The 23791-nt window shown below is 46.1% G+C and overlaps 1 protein-coding gene across 1 annotated transcript in view; it reads left to right on the forward strand.

Moving 5' to 3' along the window:
• adcy8 (adenylate cyclase 8 (brain)) overlaps window positions 1-23791 on the forward strand; it is a 128544-nt gene that overhangs the window by 36273 nt on the left and 68480 nt on the right. Inside the window, exons 3-5 of the mRNA XM_056293935.1 lie at window positions 786-935; window positions 16125-16255; window positions 17810-17921. Coding sequence (XP_056149910.1) covers window positions 786-935; window positions 16125-16255; window positions 17810-17921 — 393 coding nt within the window. The remainder of the gene's footprint in view (window positions 1-785; window positions 936-16124; window positions 16256-17809; window positions 17922-23791) is intronic.

Genomic DNA, 23791 nt, shown 5'->3' on the forward strand with positions numbered 1-23791 from the left:
AGTAATCATTTTTTGCACCTTTTTGGTTCAGTTGAATAAATTTTACTGGTATGAATTTACACGGACACACTATCTGCAAACTTCACATAGGAATTCATTAAAAAAGATGAAAGTGTGTGAATGTGTGTGTGTGTGTGTGCGTGTTTTACATACGATAAAGATCTTAAAATCGGATTATTTCAGTGTATTTTGCTCCATAATCAGCACTCCTATCTTGGTATCACTTTCTCTCTTTATCACACACACACACACACACACACACACACAACATGAAGGTGGCAGTTTGAGGTCATGATGAGTTTTCTCTGATTAATGTTGAGGTTGTTTAATTCCAACATTCTTGTATTATAATCCGTCCATCCATCCATCCATCCATCCATTCATTATCCAAACCGCTTATCCTGCCTCAGGGTCGTGGGATGCTGGGGCCTATCCTAGCAGTCATTGGGCGGGAGACAGGAGACACCCTGCATAGGCCGCCAGGCCATCACACATACACACACACACACACACACACACACACACACACACACACATTCACACCTAGGGACAATGGCCGATTCACCTGACCTAGATGTCTTTATTCTACTTTAATATTATTTTTTCTCCTGTCTGCTTAAACTGAACCTTTGATTACAAATACTCTCTCTCTCTCCCTCTCTCTCTCCCTCGTTCTCTCTCTCTCTCTCTCTCTCTCTCTCTCTCTCTCTCTCTCTCTCTCTCTCTCTCTCTCTCTCTCTCTCTCTCTCCTTCCCTCTCTCTCTCTCTCTCTCTCTCTCTCTCAGGTAGCGGCCCAGGCCGTCTTGTTCCTGTGTATGAACACAGCTGGGATATTCATCAGTTACCTGTCGGACCGGGCCCAGCGTCAGGCCTTCCTGGAGACCAGGAGGTGCATCGAGGCCCGGCTCCGACTGGAGACCGAGAACCAGAGACAGGTAAGACCACCAACAACACTCAGCCTGAATGCCAAACCTTCCAGGACCAGGCTCGTTTTTTTATTAGATGACAACTTTTGTGATTTTGGGGGGGATTTCAGAGATATAATATGATGAATTTTACAGACTTTAGCATTGGATCCACTCAGTTCGTTTACATTTGAAATCCTTCGGGGCTGAACGGGTCCAGCTCATCCATATCAGCAAACTAAGCAACTGTCTTTAGCAGCACTTCAATGAGGGCAGCAAAATTAATGAGCCAGTACAGCATACTTCAAAATTTTACATCCCGGTTTTTATTTGCATAGTTTTTCTCCGTCGTTCCTATCAGTTATGACATAATTTTACTGACTGGCCTCATTTTCTAGATTTTGGACATAGACCACCGCTGGACTCAGCTTTACAACAGTGTCTTATGGGACAACTGAACAGGAGCGTCAGACATGTTGCATCCATCCATCCATCCATCCATCCATCCATTATCCAAACCGCTTATCCTGCTCAGGGTTGCAGGGATGCTGGAGCCTATCCCAGCAGTCATTGGGCGGCAGGCGGGGAAACACCCTGGACAGGCCGCCAGGCCATCACACCTAGGGACAATTTAGTATGGCCGATTCACCTGACTTACATGTCTTTGGACTGTGGGAGGAAACCAGACATGTTCAAATAAGTTCTCTTCCCCCCCTTTTTTTTCTCCTCAATTGCACCCGCCCAATTACCCCACTCTTCTGAGCCGTCCTGGTCTCTGCTCCTCCCCCTCTGCCGATCCAGGGAGGGCTGCAGACTACCACATGCCTCCTCCGATACATGTGGAGTCGCCAGCCACTTCTTTTCGCCTGACAGTGAGGAGTTTCACCGGGGGAACATAGCACGTGGGAGGATCACACTATTCCCCCCAGTCCCCCCCCCGAACAGGTTCCCCGGCCGACCAGAGAAGGCGCTAGTGCAGTGACCAGGACACATACCCACATCCGGCTTCCCACCCGCAGACACGGCCAATTGTGTCTATGGGGATGCCCGACCAAGCCGGACGTAACATGGGGATTCGAACTGCTGATCCCCTTGTTGGTAGGCAACGGAATAGACCGCTATATTACCTGGGTACCCTGACGAGTCCAATTTAATCCAATCATCCAAACCACATATTTGGAGGTGAAAGTTAAAGTTGTGATGTGAAATGTCCAATAGGATCAATGGTGGATGACATTGCTGATCCACTTCCTGGTTCACCCTGCAGGAAGTAGCAGCCTATACTTAATGTAGGTAGCAGTAACCATCCATGAACTAGCCGGCCACAGCACAATTGAGAAGTCATAGATAACGGACAGTCATGGACACAGTCTGACTGACACACTGGAGGGGGGGGGGTTGTTGTTTAAAGGACACACTTAACACTCCTGTTCACTTGTCCCATAAGACAGAGTTGTACTGAGTCCAGCGGTGGTCCATGTTCAACATCTACTACTCAAAATAGATGGCGCCGCAGACGGCAGCCTCGGCTCTGCACTCTCTGGTGCTTTTAGTTTAGTTTTTTTTTTAAATTGGTTTCCAGCTCTCACTCCCTGATCACATTCAGCAGGGAAGAACTTTTTAAATCTCCGTCTGTCCACTGGTCAATCATTTTTACTGTTTCTCATTGAACCAGAAAGTTTTACCGAGCTTTTAGTTGGAGTAGCAGCAGCTCTGTATGTGCTTCACTGGAGTGCTCGTTAAACTGTGACAGCGGGAATTTCAAACTGCGCTCCCATCAATCCATCTGGTGAATGTCCGCTCTCTGGCCAACAAGATGGACAAACTGCTGCTCCTCTACAGAACAAATATGGACTTGTCCAGATCTGCTCCCCTGTGCCTCACTGAAACCTGGCTTGGTGAGCATATTGTAACGACCACGGAGACTGGCTAGCCCTTGGCTAATGGGTTGGGCACTTTAGTCAACTGGTTAATGTAGTCGCCCATGGTGCGGGAGACCCAGGTTTGCGTCCTGGCTGCGGCGGTTCCTGGCTGCCCCTTGAATTCGCTACAATATGAATAAAGTATTTCTGATTCTGATTATTTCTGATTCTGATATTCCAGACAGCTCCCTCCATTTGCTGCACCTTCAACTCCTCCGTGCGGACTGAAATGGAGCTAATGGGGGAAAAAATATGGGCAGACAGAATCTGTTCCTATATAAATGAACATTGGTGTACAGATGTCACAGTATGCTAAGCTTTTCATTGGGAGTGATGAAGAAGGACAGGATTAGGAACGATGACAGTATAGAGGAACAGCTCAGGTTGGACGGTTGGGAGACAAAGCAAGAGAGACAAGACTGAGATGGTTTGGACATGTGTGGAGGAGCTATGCTGGGTGTATTGGGAGAAGGATGCTGAATATGGAGCTGCCAGGGAAGAGGAGAAGAGGAAGGCCAAAGAGGAGGTTTATGACTGTGGTGAGGGAGGACATGCAGGTGGCTGGCGTGACAGAGGAAGATGCAGAGGACAGGAAGAGATGGAAACGGATGATCCGCTGTGGCGCCCCCTAACGGGAAGAGCCCAAAGTAGGAGTAGTAGTAGTAGTAGTAGTAGTACTAGTAGGTGATGTCACAGAATTGAAGAAACCATGCAGCCCTCACTTAGAGACCATTTTCATTGACTGTAAACCATTTTATTCACCATGGGAGTTTTCATCATTTATTGTAGCTGGTGTCTATATTCCACCCCAGGCCTGTGTTAGTGATGCGTTACAACACCGGGCTGAACAGATAATAAACATGGAGCACAAACATCCAGACTCCCTTCTCATTAACACGGTAAACCTCAGCCACGAACCGCCAGAATACAGACAGTACCTCAAGTGTCCCACCAGGTACAAAAACACTCTGGATCATTGCTACACAATATTAAAGGACACCTGTCGCTCTGTCCCCCGTGCAGCCCTGGATCTCTCTGATCACCGTCTGGTTCATCTTCTCCCAACCTACAGGTACAAACTAAAATCTGCAAAGCCTTTGATTAAATCTTTGTGGAGATGGACCAACGAGTCAAAGTTGGAGCTCAAGGCCTGCCTTGACTGCACTGACTGAAGTGTTTTTGAGGCTGCATCTACAGACCTGGATTAATTTACTGACACTATAACATCTTATATTAGTTATTGTGAGGACATGTGTGTCCCCACCAAAACTTTCCACACCGTCAATAACAATAAGCCCTGGTTCACAGCAAAACTCAGGCAGCTTCACCAGGCCAAGGAAGAGGCCTACAGGGGTGGAGATAGGATCTTGTACAATCAAGCCAGAAATACACTGAGAAAGGACATTAGAGTAGCCAAAAGGGGGCTACACTGAAAAGCTGAAAAACAGATTTCAGCTAACGGGCCCGGCTGGACATCGGAGCACAGGAGAGTCACGCATATCAATAGCTCCGATAACGACGGGCGTGGCCATTATATCGGTACACAAAAGAGCCACTCATATCTATGGCTCTGTTAGCGACGGGCGTTGGTAAACATTGGATCACAAAGAGCCACGCATATCAATAGCTCTGACAACGACTCCTAGAGGATAAATTCTGAGTCTCATCAGCAGCCAGTCAGATTAGCTTGGTCTAGTCAGAAAGGCAGGAACTGAGGAAGCCTCTTGGATGAGAGGCGAAACATCTTCACGGATATATACCAAGTCCAGTTGCACTTGATTCAACTCCTTTGGATAACCATGACCTGGATGAATGAGAACATTCATAGACATTTCAGCTAATGATGCTGCATCTGTGTGGAGAGGCCTGCAGGACATCACCAACTACATCAACCCCCCCCACACACACACACACACACACTGTCAAGAATCTTTAACTAGCTGACGACTCGAATGTGTTTTACTGCAGCTTTGATCATCCTACTTTCACACCCCTCACCCACTCCAACTCAGACTTCACACAACCAGCTGCATCCCCTCCTCTCCCCTCCGACTCCCCACCGGCACTGACGGTCTGTGAAGAGGATGCGTGTTAGTTCTTCCACAGACAGAACATCAGAAAGGCACCAGGCCCGGATGGCATGTCACCCTCCTGTTTGAAAGTCTGCGCAGGCAGACCAGCCGGCTTCCATCTTCACATGGATCTTAGATCACTGGAGCTTTGTGAAGTTGTGAAAATTGTGGCGATGACGGTGAACTTCAGGAGGAAACGCCCCAACGCTGCTGCCCCTTACCATACTCAACAGCACTGTGTCTGCTGTGGATACCTTCAGGTTTCTGGGATCCACAATCTCCCAGAACCTAAAGTGGGCGTCCAACACAGTCACAATCATCAAAATGGCCCAGCAGAGGATGTACTTTCTGCGTCAGCTCAGGAAGTTCAACCTGCCTCAGGAGCTGCAAATTCAGTTCTACACTGCAATAATCCACGCACATCCATCACTGTCTGGTTTGGATTGGCCTACAGACAGGAAGACAGACTACAACGGACAGTCAGGACTGCAGAGAAAGTCATTGGTGCCAACCTGCCCTCCATTCAGGACTTATACACCTCCAGACTCAGGAAACGGGCAAGCAACACCACTGCAGACCCATCACACCCTGGTCACAACATGCTCCAAGTCCTCCCCTCTGGTAGGCGCTACAGAGCACTGTATCCCAAAACAACCCGACACAAGGTCATGTCTTTATGCATGGTCAATAATCCAGGTAAAGAAGTCACAGAAAGGTGAATCAGTTCATCTGGACACAATGTTTCTTGAGAGAAACGTTTTATTACTCATCTAAGTGACCTCTTCAGTTGCAGCTAACTGCAGGTACCCCCACCCTTATAAACAATACAGTGGCATAACGTCCGAAACCAACGATCAGTTTCATATGCAGATTACTGTGACCATTAACTAGAGTTACAATGGTCATGTGTACTATTCACAGAGGATTGGGGAATGTTTGCAATCACAGCATTGTAAGATGGTGACAGATGTACTCTTACCCCCCCCCCACCCGGCTCAGGGACGGTGGTTCTCCAAAGGAATGGAAATGAGTGCAACTGGACTTGGTATATATCCGTGAAGACGTTTCGCCTCTCATCAAAGAGGCTTCATCGGTTCGTGCCTTTCTGACTAGACCAAGCTAGTCTGACTGGCTGGTGATGAAACTCAGATATTTATCCTCTTTGGAGTCGTTATCAGCGCTAACGCTGTCCATGGCTCTTTGTGTTCCGATGTGTAGCAACGCTCGTCGTTATCAGAGGTATTGACATGCGTGGCTGTTTTGTGTTCCGATGTTTAGCACCTTTGTGAAAATTGCAACATGTTCCAGAAAGACCAACCGGGTGAGCGATGAGGAGAAAAGGAACAGAAGGAATAACATAGTCATCCCGTATGTTTCTGGGGTCTCCGAGAAACTCAGGAGAATTTTTAACAAACACCGCATCCCGGTATACTTCAAACCCAGCAACACACTCCAACAAAGACTGGTTCATCCCAAAGACCGTGTACCACACACCCAAAAAAGCAATCTGGTGTATGCTGTACAATGCAGTGAGGATTGCACTGACCTATACATAGGAGAAACCAAACAACCACTACACAAACGGATGGCCCAACACAGAAGGCCAAACTCCTCAGGACAAGACTCAGCAGTTTATCTACACCTAAAGGAGAAGACACACTCCTTTGAGGACAGCAACGTATACATTTTGGACAGGGAAGATAGATGGTTTGAAAGAGGGGTGAAGGAAGCCATCTATGCGAAACTGGAAAAACCATCCCTCAACAGGGGAGGAGGTCTGCAACATCACCTATCTCCCACTTACAATGCCGTCCTTTCATCTCTACCCAGGAGGCTCAAGAAGCTTAGCCTCCAAGAACAACAGTCGCTCAATAACGGCTCCAACGACTCATGACCACTGAATGGAGCGCTAACAAAGTCGAAACTAACACCCCCAACAACCATCGTTGCTAAATATCGGAACACAAAACAGCCACGCATATCAATACCTCTGATAACGATGGGCATTGCTACACATCGGAACACAAAGAGCCATGGACATCGTTAGCTCTGATAACGACTCCAAAGAGGATAAATATCTGAGTCTCATCACCAGCCAGTCAGACTAGCTTGGTCTAGTCAGAAAGGCACGAACTGATGAAGCCTCTTGGATGAGAGGCGAAATGTCTTCACGGATATATACCAAGTCCAGTTGCACTCATTTCAATTCCTTTGGATAACCATGACCTGGATGAATGAGAAAATTCACAGACGGATGGTCGTTCCCTCTTCACATAGATGGCCTCTTTTGCAGTCTACACCCATCTACAGGCCAGTGGCCACTCTTTCAAGGATGAGGACGTGCTCATCCTTGATAGGGAGGAACGCTGGTTTGAATGGGGAGTCAAACAGGCCAAAAAGCAGGAAAATACAAGAAAATATCTGAACCCCACGGAAAGTATGACAATGCATATTTAAAGTTGGAATTTTCTTAAATGCAGACTCACTGCTGCCATTAAGGTAGAGAAGGCTATATAGGCTAAACATGGTAGGGTTAAAAAGAGTGAACAATAGGGGTGTTTGGGTGGTGTAGTGGTCTATTCCGTTGTTGACCAACACAGGGGTCGCTGGTTCGAATCCCCATGTTACCTGCGGCTTGGTGGGGTGTCCCTACAGACGCAATCGGCCGTGTCTGCGGGTGGGAAGCCGGGTGTGGGTATGTTCCCCAGTTCCCCGCATACCCACATCCGGGGTATGCCCCCGACTTCAAGGCAAGGCACTTCTGTGGAACAAATGGGATTTAACCTGCAACCTTTTAGTAATGAGAGAGCTCCTCAAATTCCTTGGCCTCCCAGGAGTAATACTATTGTACAAAATCCATCATTTAAACAGAGTATTCTTATTGTCAATGTACCTTTAAGTCTATGCTACATGCTCTCGACTTGATATGCACTTTTGGTTATGATTTGGTTATGATGTGGTTATGATTTGGTTATGGTATGATTATGATATGGTTATGATTTGGTTGTGATTTGGTTATGATATGTTATATGGTTATGATATGGTTACTATGTAGCGCTCTATTGCTAACACTGTAGCTTATCTGTTAATTACTGACTCTCTTGCAGGTTCCTTTGTGTAAAAGCATATGCTAAATGAGATCATGCAAATATAAATATAAATAAATCAAACGGCAGTTTGACCTGGAGAAAACAGACAGTAAGCCAGATGAATTATGGGTAGAATTTGTGCAGTCCATTATGATGATAAACTATGAGGTATCGGCGTGTAACAAATTGACCTTAAATGCAGGTGGTAATGAGAGGGACCCCATTGTTCTAATCGAGTCAAACTAAGCACACACACACACACACACACACACACACACACACACACACACACACACACACACACACACACACACACACACACACACACACACACACACACACACACACACAGTGGGACTTGTGTACTTAGTAGAGTGGGTCAGGTTGGAGAAATTCACAGAAAGCTTTTATGCTGCAGTGTTTCCTGAAGGACGGCGAAGATAAACCACAAAGTCTTTCTAATGGAGAGATGTGAGAGCAGCCAGTGCTCCACTCTGTCAACAAACAGAACCACACACAAAACCACCATCTTTCTTCTCATCTTATATACACTGCTCAAAAAAATAAAGGGAACACATAAGCAATGCGATGTAGCTCCAAGTCAATCACACTTTTGAGATATCAACCTGTCCAGTTAGGAAGCAACACTGATTTGTGACTCAATTTCACCTGTTGGTAAATTGTCTAATTTCCACCAGGTTTAAATTAGACAATTTGCAAGACAACCCCTATAAAAGGAATGGATTTGCAGGTGGTGGCCACAGACCATTTGCCTGTCCTCATCTTTTCTGGCCGATCTTTGGTTAGTTTTTCATTTTGCTAGTGCCCTCACCACTAGAGGTGGCATGAGGCGGTATCTGCAACCTACAGAAGTTGCTCAGGTAGTGCAGCTCATCCAGGATGGCACATCAATGCGTGCTGTGGCAAGAAGATTTGATGTGTCTCCCAGCACAGTGTCCAGAGCATGGAGGAGGTACCAGGAGACATGCCAGTACACCAGGAGACGTGGAGGGGGCCGCAGGAGGACAACAACCCCGCAGCAGGACCGCTATCTGGTCCTTTGTGCAAGGAGGAACAGGAGGAGCACTGCCGGAGCCCTACAAAACGACCTTCAACAGGCCACTAATGTGCAGGTTTCTGCTCAAACAGTGAGAAACAGAATGCATGAGGATGGTATGAGGGCCCGACGTCCACAATTGGGGCCTGTGCTCACAGCCCAACACCGTGCAGCCCGATTGACCTTTGCCAGAGAACATCTTGGTTGGCAGATTGGCCATTGGCGCCCTGTGCTCTTCACAGATGAGAGCAGGTTCACACTGAACACATGTGACAGACGTGAGAGAGTCTGGAGACGCTGTGGAGAACGTTCTGCTGCCTGCAACATCCTCCAGCATGACCGGTTTGGCGGTGGGTCAGTGATGGTCTGGGGAGGCATATCCTTGGAGGGCCGCACAGACCTCTACGTGCTAGCCAGAGGTACCATGACTGCCATTAGGTACCGGGATGAGATCCTCAGACCCCTTGTCAGACCATATGCTGGTGCAGTGGGCCCTGGGTTCCTGCTCATGCATGACAATGCTCGTCCTCATGTGGCCAGAGTGTGTCAGCGGTTCCTGTATGTCGAGGGCATTGATGCTACGGACCGGCCTGCACGTTCCCCAGACCTGAATCCAATCGAGCACCTCTGGGACATCATGTCTCGTACCATCCGCCAATGCCATGTCGCACCACAGTCTGTCCAGGAGTTGACCGATGCCCTGATCCAGGTCTGGGAGGAGATCCCTCAGGAGACCATCCGTCGTCTCATCAGGAGCATGCCCAGACGTTGTAGGGAGTGCATACAGGCACGTGGAGGCCACACACACTACTGAGCCTCATTTTGAATCGTCTTGAAGAATTTCCACAGAAGTTGGATCAGCCTATGTTCTCATTTTCCACTTTGATTTTGAGTATGATTCTGAATCCAGACCTTAATGGGCTAATGATTTTGATTTCCATTGATTATTCTTAGGTTATTTTGCTCTAAACACATTCCTCTGTCTAATAAATAAAGATTTTCAGCTGAAATATTTCATTCATCGAGGTCTATATTGTGTTTTTTAGGTGTTCCCTTTATTTTTTTGAGCAGTATATATATATATATATATACTTTTTATCCCTGCATCTGTGTTGATATTCCGCTCCTCATTAGTTGAGCGCTTATAACACCATTGACGGTTTTGGAAAAAAAACACTATATATATATGTATTTATTTATTTAGCTTTATTTATTTATGGTGGCACGGTGGCGCAGTGGTTGGCGTGGTCGCCTTACAGTAAGAAGGTTCTGGATTCAAGCCTCAGGGTTGTCCAACCTTGGGGGTCATCCTCTCTGTTGAGTTTGCATGTTCTCCCCGTGTCTGCATGGGTTTCCTCCGGGTGCTCCGGTTTCCTCCCACAGTCCAAAAGACATGTAGGTCAGGTGAATCGACCATACTAAAAATTACCCCTAGGTATGAATGCATGTGTGTGTGTGTATGTGTGTGTGTGTATGTGTATGTGTGTATGCCCTGTGTGACGGCCTGGCGGCCTGTCCAGGGTGTCTCCCCGCCTGCCGCCCAATGACTGCTGGGATAGGCTCCAGCGTCCCCGTGACCCTGAGAGCAGGATAAGTGGTTCAGATAATGAATGGATGTGTATATACGTATATATATATATATATATACATCAAGGAACAGAAGACAGCAGTAGTGATCCATGCTGCAATCCCGAGGGACGACAACATCAGAACGAAAGAGCATGAGAAGCTAGAGAAATACCAAGGACTGAAGGAAGAACTAGATCGGATGTGGAAGGTCAAATCTACAGTAGCCCCTGTGGTAATAGGAACACAAGGGGCTGTGATCCCCAAACTGGGAGCGTGGCTCCAGCAGATTCCAGGAACAACATCTGAGATCTCTGAGGATGACGAATCTCTCTCTCGCTCTCTCTCTCCCTCCCCTCTCTCTCTCTCTCTCTCCTCTCTCTCTCTCTCTCTCTCTCTCTCTCTCTCTCTCTCTCTCTCTCTCTCTCCTCTCTCTCTCTCTCTCTCTCTCTCTCTCTCCCCCCCCCCCTCTCTCCTCTCTCTCTCTCTCTCTCTCTCTCTCTCTCTCTCTCTCTCTCTCTCTCTCTCTCTCTCTCTCTCTCTCTCTCTCCCCCTCTGCACTGCATACTGGGAGGTTGGGTGTGTGAGTGTGAGTGAGGGTGAGGGTGGTGAATGTGAGATTGGAGCAAAGTTTGAATTATTTGCTGTATTTTTTGGGGGGATTTTCCCCTGTATTCTTCCATCTGTCCTATATGCATGATAAGGTAAACTTTCTTAATACTTTGTACCGAGTGTTCAGTGGTGTAGTCAGGTTGTTTTCAGGAGGAATGGTGTCCTCTGAGACGCCACCTCCATCCATCCGTCACGTGATTTGGATAGTCTTGCCAGAGCCCAGCATGATGGTTCAGGAGGTTTTGTTGGCCGTAAGAGAAGAAGTTGGTCATGGCAATCTACTGTTTGCTTCCAGGATGAACAAGGCTCTGGTGATATTTTTGAAGTAGGGGTGTCATGTTAGTGGGATTATTGAGAGTGGTGCAGTTATCAGGGATATCTATACTACTGTTTCTCCATTGTCGGTTCCCTCTACCAAAATCACAGTGTCGGGTGTTCTGCCGTTTATCCCCAACGAGCTGTTGGAAAATGAGCTGCGGAGGTTTGGTAAAATTGCCAGTGATTTCAAAACTGTCAGTCTCAGATGTACAAATCTGACGGTAAAACTGTTCAGTCACTCAGGAGAGAGGTATTTATGTTTTTGGACTCTCTGACACAGAGTTTGGAGGTTTCGTTTAGAGTTAACATGGTAATGGCTCCTACATGTTGTATGCTAGTTTGGGGCAGTTGAAATGGTTTGAGCGTGGTGACGTCAGTCATAAGCAGTTCGCATGTACGCATAGACAGCGAGCGGAGGCAGAGACCACAGATGCTAACATCCCACCCACTGACAATGTCTCCGAGGTGGGGAGAGGAGAACGGAGTCAGTCGGAGGAACAGCCTGCCCCACCGGTTGTAGATGAGGAAATAGGCTTTCCGCCTATGGCCTTGAAGTCGGGGGCAGAGCTTGCAGAAACACTCACAGCTGAACAGGTGGCTGCATCCAGCAGGTCAGCACGGACTGGGGATATGCTCAGTGGTGAGGGACAGAGTGCGAAGGGCGGAGGTCGGCCTACTGAAGGAAACACTAAGAATGTAGAGGAGGTTCCCAATAGCCAGGTAACAGATGAGGCTGAGGATATGGATTATGATTTGGAGTCTGATAGTGTGTCAGTTGGTGAAACATCATACCACAGCACAGATTCTTTGGAGGACGTAAATGGTTGTTTGGAGGAAACTTTTGGGAAGTCAGTAAAAGCACAAGATTATTTCAATAATACAGTGAAGTTCATTTGGACTTTTGGTCATCTGCAGAAGCTGGTTGGTTTTGAGCTGCTTGATGAGAAAAAACGTTTTCACCTTCAGAAACATGTCACAGCCTCGAGAAAGGCAGCGAAGGGGAAAACTTTAAGTAGGACAAAAGTTGTGAAATAAATTATATTATGATCATGCATCACAGGGTGCTTTATTCCTTTTTTCTGGTTCATGCTGGTCTGTTTCTGTCTCTTTTTCTCTGTTCTACCCATCTTATGCAGGGGCTCAGGGTTGGATCTATAAACATTAATGGTGGGAGGGACAGATGTAAGAGGGCTTTAGTGGCTGAGGCTGTGAAGCAGAAAAGGATGTGTTTTTTCTGCAAGAAACTCATAGTGACCAAACTAATGAAATAGACTGGGGGTGGTGGTGGGAGGGGTCATATGAACTCAGCCATGGCACCAACTTTAGTGGGGAGGGGGGGAGGGGGATAGCAGTGTTGCTAACTAAAATAGCCAATCCAATGGCGGAGTTAGTTAAGGGGAGTTGTTTGATTGTAAGGGTAGAAACTGAAGGGTGCCTTTTCTGTTTGGTCAATGTATTTGCCCCGATTCAGGGGGCTGACAGATTAGTCTTTTTCAGTGTTTTGAGGGATGAGCTGCAGAAGTTTGGTCACGAGCAGCTGATCATAGGTAGGGATTGGAACTGCACCATTGATTTCAACATGGACAGGACAAGTGAGGAACCACAGTCAGTCATCTGGTAGCTTAGGCAGAATAGGTGCTCAATTAGATTTGCTAGATGCACGGAGGTTGAAACCACCCCACTGCTAGACAGTACACGTGGGTCAGGATGAGCAATAACAGGGTGAGTGCAGCCAGGCTAGATAGCTTCTACATTTCAAAATCACTTGCATGCAGTCTAGTTAGTAGCTCCATTACTCCAGTTGGCTTCACTGATCGCCGTGTTATCACTGTAGATTTGACCATTTCTCCTGGGCAAAAAGTTAGATCATATTGGCATTTCAACAACAAGTTGCTGCAGGATAGCATTTTCTGTTAGAGCTTTGAACAGTTTTGGGTCTGTTGGCAAAGTAAAAAAAAACTACTTTTGATTTGCTGAGGCAGTGGTGGGAAGTGGGCAAGGCACAGATTCGTGTCTTCAGTCAGCAGTATACATCTCACTCCACTGCTAGGATTAAAGCAGCAGTCTAGGAGCTGGCGGACAGTATTAAGAACATAGAGTGTGCTATGAATAGTAATCTAGACTTTGTTGCTGATGGCCTGCTGCAAGCAAAAATACTGGAGCTCAGGACTTTCATACAGGAGAGAGTGAAAGGAGCCCTCGTTAGGTCTCGTTTCCTCAACATCAAAGACATGGATGCTCCAAACTCTCTCTTCTTCAGTTTGGAGAAGACAGTTGCCAGGAAACAGCTGATAACATCCCTGAAGCTCCCTGGTGGCAGGGTGACGACTGATCCAAAGGAAATGAGGAGTCATGGTATGGCTTTTTACTCTTCTCTCTTTGGAGCAGAGCGGTGTGATCAGGACAGTGCTCTTGGAGTGTGTCCATGCAGGGACAATGCCTGTCTCTTGTAAGAGGCCAGTTCTCTCCTTGCTCCCTAAAAAGGGAGATTTAGCTTTGCTGAAAAACTGGAGGCTGGTGGCCATTTTATGCTCAGACTATAAAGTGCTTTCCAGAGCACTGTCAAACAGACTAAGAGACTATCTGGATATACTTGTTCATATGGACCAAATAAACTGTGTACAGGGTAGAACAATAATGGACAATCTTTTTTGAGATGTGATTGACCTATGTAAACTTTATGATCTTGACATTGGTATTCTCTCCTTACATCAAGAAAAAGCCTTCGACGGGTGGACCATGGCTATTTGTTTTCAGTAGGCTTTTAGTTTTGGTGAACATTTTGTATCATGGGTGGGGTCATTGTACAGTGGTTCTGAATGTTTGGTGAAGGTTGGGGGAGGGTTGAGCCAGCCAATCCCTGTGCAGATTGGCTGGCTGGACGAGGCAGATCTCACAGGTTTTTTGCCCTTCTACGCCTCTGTCCTGGATGCATGGAAAATCCTGAAGGCTTCCAGGGAGCCGGCTGATATGGCTGGTCTGTGGCTGTTTGAGGAGCCACTGTTTTGCAACAGCTTCATTTAGGCTCGGACCCTGTCCTCAGCCAGCATAAGATCTTCTCTGAAGGAGGCTGGATGTGTGAAGCTGGGACATCTGCTGATGCCTGCCGGGACCCTGCAACAATGCACTAAAATCAGACCCAGGTTGTTGAGTCATATTATTGAGGAGGTGTGTGCATCACTTCCAGAGTACCTGAGGATATTTATGATGGAGAACCGTGAGCTAACTGGCCATTGGGAAGAGGATATGGAATATAGTTTTCCACAGTTGACTGTCTCTCCTAATGTAGGGGGAGTGGCAGGAGGTGGAGGGCTTTCATGTCCTCATGGCTGGATAAGTTTGAGGACCTGGGAGAAAAGGCGACTTATATCCTTTTTGAGGATGAGGCACTTTCGGTCTCTGTAGGCCATGAAAGCGTCGAGGTGGTCTGAGTTTTTTGGCCCAGGCTCTCCCCCGAAAGGCTGCTGGCGGTCCTTGTACAAGCTACCTGTTGAAAAATGGTCAGCTGACCTCCAGTGGAGGATTGTGCATGGAGCAATAGCCACGAACAGACACAGAGCACACCTGGATCCTGATTACAGGGAGGCGTGCCTTTTTGTTCATAGTGTGAAACTCTAAACACATTTATTTGTCCAGTGTCCTTGGTTGGTGGGTGTGTTTGAGTTGTTGAGCGGTTGGTTTTTGGGCTTGGGGGAGGCTTTTTCTTTTCAGTTGTTTGTATGTTGTCCCAAATACCTAGCCAGGAAGAAAGTTACGCACACACTTATAAATTTCCTGTCAGCTACTGCCAAATTAGCCATCTGGGTGAGCCGTAATTACCGTGCCTGGGCAGTGGGTGTGTGGACTCTGTGCAGGTTCCTGTAGGACTGCTGAAGGCTTGGCTCAGGGTGGAGCACGACTACTACAAAATTGTAGACAATTTACAGGCTTTCAGCCTTAAATGGGCAATAGGGGGAGTAATTTGCCCAGCCGGAGATGGTGAAGACCTGGTTTTCTGTTTCTAATATGTGTAATGAGGGAATGTCCTGGCTGTATTGTTGACTTATGTTTTTGTTTTCTTCACTTGCACCACCGTAGTTGATGTCCTTTGGTCTATATAGCGATTGTAGTGCTTAATAATGGGTTTTGTAAATCTCAATCTCTCTCTCTCTCTCTCTCTCTCTCTCTCTCTCTCTCTCTCTCTCTCTCTCTCTCTCTCTCTCTCTCTCTCTCTCTCTCTGTACATTCATGCTCTCAGTTTCAAGAGGTTCTTCAAAGCACTTGGCGGTCCCTTGCGGGACCTAGCAGGGTTTGGCTTTAGCGGGAAGCAAGAAACGATGATATATAAGAATAACGTGGTTGTTCTTTATCCGAGTGACTTTTATTATGTTACTGTCACAAAAGCACTTATCAACATTATAGAGCAAGTTTTATGACTCTTTGTTTTATACTTCTGAGCAACTGCATCAAGTGCCCAAAAATAAATCACAAAGGAGTAAAAATGTCCTTTTTTTATTTCTATTTCATATGTTCAGCAATTACACCTGATCCCCTGTTATTTTCCTCATCTGGGTTCAAACTGATTTGTTTTTCTCTTCAAACAGGAAAGGCTGGTTTTATCCGTCCTGCCTCGCTTTGTGGTTTTGGAGATGATCAACGACATGACAAATGTAGAGGACGAACACCTCCAGCACCAGTTTCACAGAATCTACATCCACCGCTATGAGAATGTCAGGTGAGAGCGCCATTTTGGCTGCCAGGGTGCTTTGTGTTTTCGTTTTTGTTTTTTATTTAAAAGCATTTATTCAGAGATGCAGTATGTAAGCTTGGCACAGCAGCGGTGATTGTTTCCTGTGAGTGGTTCTAAACAATAAACAACAAATTAACTTTGAAAGCTCTCCAATTTCTATTTGTGGATTATTTGAAGGAGAGACAGGCCTGTTGTTAAAAGATGAAAAACCCCAGAAGTAATCACATTTCAGGCAGTCGGGTGGCGTAGCAGTCTATTCTGTTGCCTGCCAACATGGGGATCGCTGGTTCGAATCCCCGTGTTGCCTCCGGCTTGGTTGGGCGCCCCTTCAGACCCAATTGGCCGTGTGTGTGGGTGGGAAGCTGGATGTGGGTATGTGTCCTGGTTGCTGCACTAGCGCCTCCCCTGGTTGGTCGGCTGCACCTGTTCGGGGGGGAGGGGGAATTGGGGGGGAATACCGTGATCCTCCCAAACGCTACATCCCCCTGGTGAAACTCCTCACTGTCAGGTGAAAAGAAGCGGCTGGTGACTCCACATGTATCGGAGGAGGCATATGATAGTCTGCAGCCCTCCCCATCAGCAGAGGGGGTGGAGCAGAGACCGGGATGGATCGGAAGAGTGGGGCAATTAGCCAAGTACAATTGGGAAGAAAAGCCCCCCCCCCCCAAAAAAAGGAAGAAAAAAGAAGTAATCACATTTCATATCAGCAAAAATACCAGTATCAACCAGGAACAATAAACTTAGTGGAATTTATCTTGGTATCTTGATTAGACATTCTGACAACACGCACTTCAAATTATAATGTGACCTCAAGAGGCCCTTGCATGTGATGCAGTGCAAAACTACATCAAGATTAATGCTTTTAGTAAGTTGGTGTATTTTTGTCCATTCATATTACAGCTAATTAAACACGCCAATGCTTCTGTTTTTTTATTTTTAGATTTTTTTTCTCCCTTTTTCTCATTAATTGTACTTGGCCAATTACCCCACTCTTCCGAACCACCCCGGTCTCTGCTCCACCCTCTCTGCTGATCCGGGGAGGGCTGCAGACTACCACATGCCTCCTCCAATACATGTAGAGTCACCAGCCGCTTCTTTGCACCTGACAGTGAGGAGTTTCACCGGGGGGACGTAGCACGTGGGAGGATCACGCTATTCCCCCCCCCCCATAACAGGCGTCCCGACTGACCAGAGGAGGCGCTAGTGCAACGACCAGGACACATACCTACATCTGGCTTCCCACCACCAGACATGGCCAATTGTGTCAGTCCAGCAATCCCCGTGTTGGTAGGCAACAGAATAGACCACTACGCTACCCAGACACCATGCCCATGCTTTTTAACCCTTTACATTATGGGAAAACAGATTTTATGCTGCTTTGACAACTTTCTCTCGATGTAACGTTACACTTTCTTAATGGCAAAAAAATCCCCCACATTCACTGTGACTTGTATTTTTTTTTTCCTGTGTGTAGAATGTGATCTGTAGATATTAGACATGTGCTGGAATAATAATGTGACGTTTCCATATTTTATTCAGCATTCTTTTCGCAGACGTCAAAGGCTTCACAAACCTCTCCACGACGCTGTCGGCACAGGAGCTGGTCCGAATGTTAAATGAGCTCTTTGCCCGCTTTGACCGTCTGGCCCATGTAAGTTTAAAAGCACCCTTTCTGTTTTATTCTCAGTATTTACACTCACAGCTTATCAAAACATGTACATACGCATCCATCCATCTCTGACAAACCCAAACTCCCCTCCCTTCTGCTTCCTGTTTTAATTCACTTGTGGTGTTTTTCCACAGTGCTTCTGAGCACAGATAGAAACCACTACAATGACATTTTCATTCGAGAACAGTTTGGATTTTCTGCAGCGTCTGATAACTGTGCTGAACATGACCAGATTGTGGCAGTAGGACGGACTTAATAATGTCAGTGTTCAATGATTGGGTTTATATTCACATCACATCCAGTGATGTCACATCTGATAATATGGTGTTGATATCTTACGACACCATTATCACATCCTGTACTGATCCTGTAGCACGTACTGACATCACAACTAGCAGCCCTTTGTCTTTTTCAATCAGAAAACAAAACTAAACTAAGATCTGAATTGCGGTCCATGGAGAAGACACATAACTTTGTGAAAACCTGGATTTCCATTCATTCATTCATTCATTCATTCATTATCCAAGCCACTTATTCCAATTGGGCTCACGGGATGCTGGAGCCTATCCCAATAGTCATTGGGCGGCAGGCAGGGAGACACCCAGGACAGGCTGCCAGTCCATCACAGGGTCGACACATTCACACCTAGGGACAATTTGTATGGCCGATTCACCAGACCTACATGTCTTTGACTGTGGGAGGAAACCGGACCACCCGGAGGAAACCCACGCAGACACGGGGAGAACATGCAAACTCCACACAGAGGACGACCTGGGACGACCTCCAAGGTTGGACTACTCCGGGGTTTGAATCCAGGACCTTCTTGCTGTGAGGTGACCGCACTAACCACTGTGCCACCGTGCCTAGGCTTTACCACCTGTACACACCTCCAGAAACATGGAGAGCAGGAGAGCAGAAGAGAGTATCAGATGGAGCAAACGCTCAACTGCGCGATAAACATACAATGAGGTCTTTAAATCCCTCATGAACCGTTCATTTATCTGCCACTGACCGCCTTCCTACAATCAACAATACTCTAGTGAACTTAATTAGTAGCATTTTGAGCTGGATTATTTTTGTTTTGTGGACTTTGGGACTGTGGGATTTGGAAGTATTTGTCGAAGTCTTTAAATATATGAATACTTTGTTTTGCACTATTTTGTTGTTCTTGTTGGGTTTCTGAATATGGTCATTCGACGGTGTACATTTTGATTGGTGGGCATTCTTTTGTGAGGTTTGACTTTTTGACTTTTTTCAAATGAAAAAAACCCAACTGACCAATCTTAAATGCCAGGAGAGAGTCCTGGCTGGCACCCCTACCAAAAAATAAAATAAAGAGGACACAGAAAGTCCAATTGTCACATAAAAAGTGGTACCCCAGATGGGACCTAACTAAAATAAAATATCTTTGAATGACAAAAATAAAACCTCCATACTAGTTGTGAAGATAAACTTTCTTTATTTCGGGAACAAAGGAACAAGATAGCAAAGGAAAACAAAATGGATGCTAACGTAAAGACCTTGTTGTGTATAATGCAAGGAGAATCAGTGCCTGCCCAGGAGTTGCCTCCCACAACATATTCTGTGATGGACATGGACCTTATTGTAATCTCTGAGCTTTCTAGCTCATTAACTCCTCAAAATGCTCTTAACACAGACAACAGAAATGGAAATGGAGGACATCAGCCAGCAATTTCTGCCTTAGAGAGAAAAGCTTCTGGCTCTGGGATTCAACAGCAGCTTCAGAAAATATTTGAGGACCAACATCACCACCAGCAAGAGCTAGACGAAAACATGAAACAAATGACAAAATAAATCATAACTCATACTAAAAAAGTAACCCAAGCACCGACAGACATATTTTATGAACAAAAATTGTTAAACATATGGATAAGCAGCTTGAATATCTGCGAGCACAGTTCAATGTATCCCTTGGCTGGAGGTTAAAACACCATCATACTGACCTGCTGAAGGATCTTTACTCTGTTTTTGCCTCAATATCTGATGCCATAACTCACCAGCAGGAGGAGCTTTCCCACTGCAAAAACACAAGTGAAACACTGTCAGAGGAAATAACGACAGCTAAAGTTACCACCACCTTTGGTCATGCAAGTATTCAAACCCACTCTGAGGCTTTACAGGGAGAAAAGCCCCTACTCATTTCAAACTGCCCCAGATTACAATCCACTGTACAGCCTGGCATACCAGAAGACAATTTTGGGTCACATGGAGGATCCACCATTCATGGGAAATTTAAGAGCAGGTTCGTGGGAAGGAATGCTGTTAAACTTCAATTTCCAACATTTGGGAGACTGAATGAAACACCTGCCCCACTCCAATACCAGGAAAGTTGTGAGGATTTCCTGGGTCTCAATCCATTTACAGATGATGATCTCCTTGCCACCCTGCGTAATGTGCTCCATCAGACTGCAAGAGATTGGTGGGATTTGGTCTGCCATAAAGTCCATACTTGGAAGGAATTCCATTTCCAGTTCCATGCTGCCTTCCTGTCAGAGGACTACGAAGATAAACTGGCAAAGAGTAAATATTGTAGAAGAGGAGATCATAAAGTTGATTTTGAAAAACATTAACTCCCAACTGGCCAGCCAGCTGAGAAGTAGCAGAATTACCTCTGTCGATGGACACTTTGGTCAGCAACTGGAGAAGGACTGGGAGAAGGAATTTACAAAGAACACATCCAATTTTGCGTCTGTCTCTTAAAAGAGAAAACCCTGTCCGACCAAGCCAACCTAATCAAAACCGACCCCCCCCCCCAAGTATACTGTTGGCGCTGCAAGGGTAGTCATGCACCAGCTTCTTGTCCACAGTGAAACGCTAACAAAGATTCCTCTCCTAGATGCTCACATCAGCAAGCTGCCAAAACTTCCCATGTCCAAGAAGGTCACACTACACTTGGTTTCCTCACTCACTTAAGTTACCTGGGAGCAACACCTCTGTAAACTTCTCTTCATTACCACTTGAAAGCCCTCTTCCCTGCCAGTTGATGGTACCACTAAACATTGGTTTATGGAATGGAACTGCCATCCCTTACACTATTTCATCTTACACGCTGATAAATGAAAATGTGTGGACAGGAGTGAAAGGACAGCAGGATGTGCTGAAGCCTTGGACAAGTGGACCTTTGTACCCAGCTGATGGAGAAAGAAGGCAACCTTTAGGATGGATTGAAATGAACCTCACATTACAGTTCCATTCAGAGACATTAACTTGTGTCATCTTGCGTGCTGACAGTCTTGCTTTCCCTGCAGTGATGGGACTCGACTTATTTCGACATTTTCATTATTGGGCTGGTTTAAGTCCAACAAGAAGCACCTGCTGTAGTTCTTGTGGGCCTGGTTCCTCTGCCACCATGCCATGACCTCCTACAGGATGCCACCAGCAGCACTCACCTGGCTGATTTTGGGAAAAATCCGTTATTATGTCAACTATAGGAAAACTCAAGATGTCTGCACAGCAACACCGGGATGCACTGGTGTTCTCACACACAACATTTTCCTCACCCACGAAGTGCCAATCAAACAAGCTCTATCGTGTGTCACCATCCAAGCTTCAGATAAGCAAAGAGCACATGGAGGAAATGATTGAAAAATACATCATAGAGCCATCTACTCTCCCTATGCTGTTCTAGTTGTCTAGGTGCCTAAAAAACATTATCCAAAACCAAGGTTCTGCGTGTACGACAGGAAAGTGAATGCAGCTACTCACACAGAAGCCCATCCCTTGCCAAACTTCCAGGAAATTTTAGAATCTTTGGCTGGAACTGTGGTATTCATTGCCTTTGACCTCAATAGTGGCTACTGGCAAGTCCAAATGGATAAAGACAGCTGAGAAAAAACTGCCTTGATCTGTCTCTTTGGCCTGTACCAGTTCAAGGTAATACCGTTCGGACTCAAGAATGCCCCAGCTACCTTCCAACAGCTGATGGATCTAGTCCTTGGGGATTTACGGGGAAAAACCTGTTTTGTGTATTTGGATGACATCATCATCTATTCTGATACATCTGAACAGCGCAGCTATGACATACAAGCAGTTCTTGACAAGCTACGAGAGTTAGCCTGATCATGAACATGAAAAAGAGCCAGTTCTATTGAACCCCACTGAAGTTTTTGGGCTATGATGTTTCCTCTGCTAGAGTAGAAGTTAACGCTGAGAATGCAAAGGCCGCACAGGACTTCCATGGCCCTTCAAAGAATTTCAAAGGTTTCTTGGATGGCTAGATGGTACCATTGTGTCATGCCCTGGTTCGCTCAGTTGACTGAACCACTCATCACCCCTAAATGGAAAGGAGACAAGTTCACTTGGACTTCCACATGTCAGGCAGTCTTTTATTCCCTGAAAGGACATCTGGGTTCTCCACCAATCCTAGGTCATCCTGACTTCAACCTCCCATTCATCGTTTACACTGATGTCATTGACGTCGGCTTGGGGGCCATCTTGGCTCAACAGACTGGGCTGGGTACAGAGCAGGTTATTGCCTTTGCCAGTTGTACTTTGAATCAGGTAGAGAGGAATTATTCAACAACAGAGCAAGAATCCGTTGGTGTTGTCTTGGCCCAGGAGAAATGGATGGATTACTTGGAAGGTAGACACTTTACAGTGGTGATGGGCCATTCATCTTTTGTCTGGGTTTTTAAAACCCAGAAGCCCAGCACTTGACTGATCCAGTGGGCATGCCGTTTCTACTGTAAAGGGAAGTAAAATACAGTGCTCTGTCAAGAGCTCCCATGGATGACCCCCAATACCAAGCTTCCACTTGTGCTACTGTGCTACACTCCAAGAGGAACACCTCTAAAAATGCCCAAGTTACAGATGTGGACATTTGGAAAGCCCAGCAGGAGGATTTTGTTATCCAGAGCCTCTATGATAAAATCATGGAAACAGGAGATGTATGAAAATCCTACTACCAAGTTCACTGTTTTGGAGGAGAGAGTATACAGAGTGGTGCAATTACCTCACAAAACCCTTCACCAGGTATACATTCCTTCTTCATTTTGCCAACAGCTTCTCTGCCATTATTATGGTGATCATTTATCTGGCCATCTTGGGAGATACAAAATGTACAAAAGGTTGCAAGCCCTCATGTATTGGCCTAAAATGAGCATATATGTGAGAGAACATATATGTGATCTTGCCAAGTCTGCCAGCTGTACAAACCTGAGACACGGAAACCTCCTAGGAAACTTCAACAAAATGTACATGGACCTTAGGAGATGTTGGGAGTTGACCTCATGGGACCCTTTCCTCAAAGCTCCAACGGAAAACTCTACCTGATTGTTTGTGTACTATTACACAAGATGGGTTGAAATGTTTCAACTTCACAAAGCAAAAGTACAGACAGTATCGCAGATTCTAACAAGGGAGATTCTGACTCACTGGGATGTGCCAACATTCATCCTTTCAGACCAATGTTCTCCGTTTGTGTCGTCTGTCTTTGAGGAAACCTACAGGTGATGGAACCTCAAGCAGAAGAGGACCTCACCCTACAACCCTCAAACAAACCTGACAGAAAGGATTAACTGCAATGTGAAAGCCATGATTGTTTCATATGTGGAGGAAAAACACAAGAACTGGGACAAATACTTACCTATATTCCATTTTGCATTGAACTCAGTGGTGCATGAGTCCACAAGAGTAACACCTGCAGAGCTCAATCTCAATTGTCTTCTCAAAGGTCCCTTGGATGCTTAGCTCAGCCCCTGGCTATGTGATTCTGACACACCTGCATGTGCTACAGATAAAAGGATAGCGGAATTCAAGAAACTTGTAACTGGCAACCCGGAAAAAGCAAAACAAAGACAAAAACAGAACTATGACAAAGCGAGAAGAGATGG

This window comes from Lampris incognitus, chromosome 14 (genome assembly GCF_029633865.1).
Source record: "Lampris incognitus isolate fLamInc1 chromosome 14, fLamInc1.hap2, whole genome shotgun sequence".
Taxonomy (NCBI): Eukaryota; Metazoa; Chordata; class Actinopteri; order Lampriformes; family Lampridae; genus Lampris; species Lampris incognitus.